Source organism: Echinops telfairi, unplaced genomic scaffold (assembly GCF_000313985.2).
Source record: "Echinops telfairi isolate 266 unplaced genomic scaffold, ASM31398v2 ScPeMD7_7400;HRSCAF=8409, whole genome shotgun sequence".
NCBI lineage: Eukaryota > Metazoa > Chordata > Mammalia > Afrosoricida > Tenrecidae > Echinops > Echinops telfairi.
In genome coordinates, this window is record NW_022111300.1 from 59,945,989 (window position 1) to 59,948,497 (window position 2,509).

The 2,509-nt window shown below is 59.8% G+C and overlaps 1 protein-coding gene across 1 annotated transcript in view; it reads right to left on the reverse strand.

Moving 5' to 3' along the window:
- Nucleotides 1–33: 33 nt before the first annotated feature.
- ZNF516 (zinc finger protein 516) overlaps nucleotides 34–2,509 on the reverse strand; it is a 59,226-nt gene continuing 56,750 nt past the window's right edge. The window contains exon 6 of the mRNA XM_045296141.1: nucleotides 34–80. Within this exon, the coding sequence (XP_045152076.1) occupies nucleotides 64–80 (17 nt within the window). The 3' untranslated portion in view covers nucleotides 34–63. The remainder of the gene's footprint in view (nucleotides 81–2,509) is intronic.

The following is a 2,509-nucleotide window of genomic DNA, read 5'->3' on the forward strand; positions in this document are numbered from 1 at the left end:
CAGGCGCTGGACACACGGCTCTAGGTCCCCTTTCTGAGAGGCACTGATTCGACGGGCTCTGCCTTAGGATGGACTCTCCCCTGCAGGACAGAAGGGACACAAGCAGAGAGAGTTCATTTCTGCAGCGCCGGCCCGACCTGCCCTCTCTCGGCTGGCCCCAGGAGATACAGGTGGCCGGCCGCCCTACAGAGGAAGGGGCAAGACTCCCTAGAGGCTGACAGCTGGCCAAGGTTAACAGTCCCAACTGCCAGGGGTGCTTCCAAAGAAAAGAACAGAGGTCTGCTTCTGACGGCCCACAGCCTTGGGAGCCGCGTGAGGCAGGTCAACTCTGCAGCCCCCAAGGTCCCCATGAGGCCCAGCTGACCAGCAGCAGCAGCAGCAGCGGGTGGCAGCAATGGTTCAGAAAACAGCAATGGGCACTCCATTATCCAGCAACCCTGCTACCCAGCATAGGGGGAGGCTTCGAACCGTTCGAGAAAAATGGTCATTGTCCTGTACTTAATTCCACTTCCCCACAAACATCAAAGCCCTGGAACGTCGACGACCGGTTGCGCAGCCCTGGCGCCCTAGCAGCCCCCTGCTGCCCACCACGACCGCAGGACTCCGCGTCAGAGCAGGACACCCAATGTGAAGGACGTTGAGTTGTATGGCCACTCAAATCCCACAACAGACATGGCGCCTTGCTGGGCAGCTCGAGGCAGGCCCAGAACGTGTTGAATAGTCAAGAAAAGGGTCCCTCACCAACGAGAGCTCAATGCTCGAGTGGGAAGCTGACTTACAACAGAGACACCCCCCACGGGGTCTCCGAGGGCCGGCAAACAGAGAGGGATGCCATGATGCAAGTCCCCACACCTGACAGGGGACCCACCTTGTTCCACACAGAAACCACCACGTAAGAAGTGCCCACACCTGAGCAAGGGCCCCACATTCCACGTGACAGCAGTGACTCACCCACCCCATAGGGTTTCCTTCACCTTTAGGGGAGCAGGTGGCTAAGTTGTCTCTCCCTCAAGCTATGGGGTAGGTTCACACTGCTGACCTCTGGTGCAAGTGCTTCGGCGCTCAGCCACCAGGGCCCCTTGCTGTCAGAACCCAAATCCAAACCCAGTGCCCTCGAGTGGGTCCCCAGGGCAGACTGGAAGTGCCCCACAGAGGTTGCGGGGGAGGTAAGTCTCTACAGAAGCAGACCGCCTCCTCTTCGCCCCACGGAGCAGCTGGTGGCTTTGAACCACAGACCTTGTGGTTAGCAACTAGATGCCTAATGCACTATGCCACTGGGGGTGAGTGTCGCCCACCCACTGCCACAGGACCACAGAATGGAGCCAAGAACCAGATGAGAGCGGTCACTGGGGACAGAGAAGGGTGGGGTCTCAGGTAACAGGCAGGAACCAAACTGCCAGACCCAGAGGTCCAGTGAGGCTGGGTGACTGCCTGTCCTCGCTGCTGCTTCTTCCCAAGTCAGAGCTGGGTGGCCAGGGCAAGCTGACTCAGAGAGGGACAGTCAGCTGGTGGCACAGAGAAGCACGTGGCTCCTGGGGGTCTTGTGAGACTGTCACAAGGGGGCTGGCCCCCACGAGACACCTTCTCCCCTGGAGCAGCCCCCGTGGAGGCAAGCTGGGTCCCTGGGAAAAGCGGCCACCTTCTGGGTGTAAACCACACACAGCCAGCTGCCAGGACCCCACACTCGCCCCTCACGACGTGGCCTACGTGGGTGCTGACCACTGGTCCAAGCTAACTGTCAAGTGGTCCCACGTCCCTCTGTCTTTCAGTGTGGTTGGCAGTCACACTGCGTTCATCAAGTGTCACAGGCGACTGGCATGACGTCATCTCTTGACACGCTACAGCCATGCATTTGGTTAAGGGGGGGGGCAGAAGTGACCTCTCAAAGCCTGCGCTGTCTCATTCTCAGATAGCGCACTCCCACGCAGCCTGGCGCACACAGACAACACTGCACACAGGCCGCAGAGGGGACTAACCCCCGAGGGTGGCAGGAGGCTTGAAAAAATAAATAAAACAAAAAACTGTGACACACACTTTTTGCATAAAAACTTGGTACGTGGCGGCCAGGCCCCTGCTAGGTGACAGGCAGACAGCAGGCCCTGGGCAGCCGCGGGCTCACAGTCATGCACTTTGCACTGTCACCACCAGGCAGGGAGGCCTCTGGGGCCCTCTGAGGACTGCCATCACCCCACGTCGACATGGGACAAGTGAGGGAGGTCTGCCCCCCACAGAGTCTGGTCATGGTGCCCCTGCCTGCCAGCGGCCTGCGTGCCCCGGTTTTCAATGGCCCCCTCCTCTGATCGAGCTCACCAGACCTGGGAGGCCACGGGGCTTGCCCATTCTAGGACACTGTAGCCCAATGCCTCAGGAGGCCTAGCAGCCCAGTGGGTTAGCCATTGGGCTTCTCACTGAAGGTCGGTGGTTCAAAGCCACCAGCCATCCCGCAGGAGGAAGTGGGGCTTGTCTGCCCCACTAAAGAGCTTAGGCCTCAGAACTCCCAGAGCAGCCC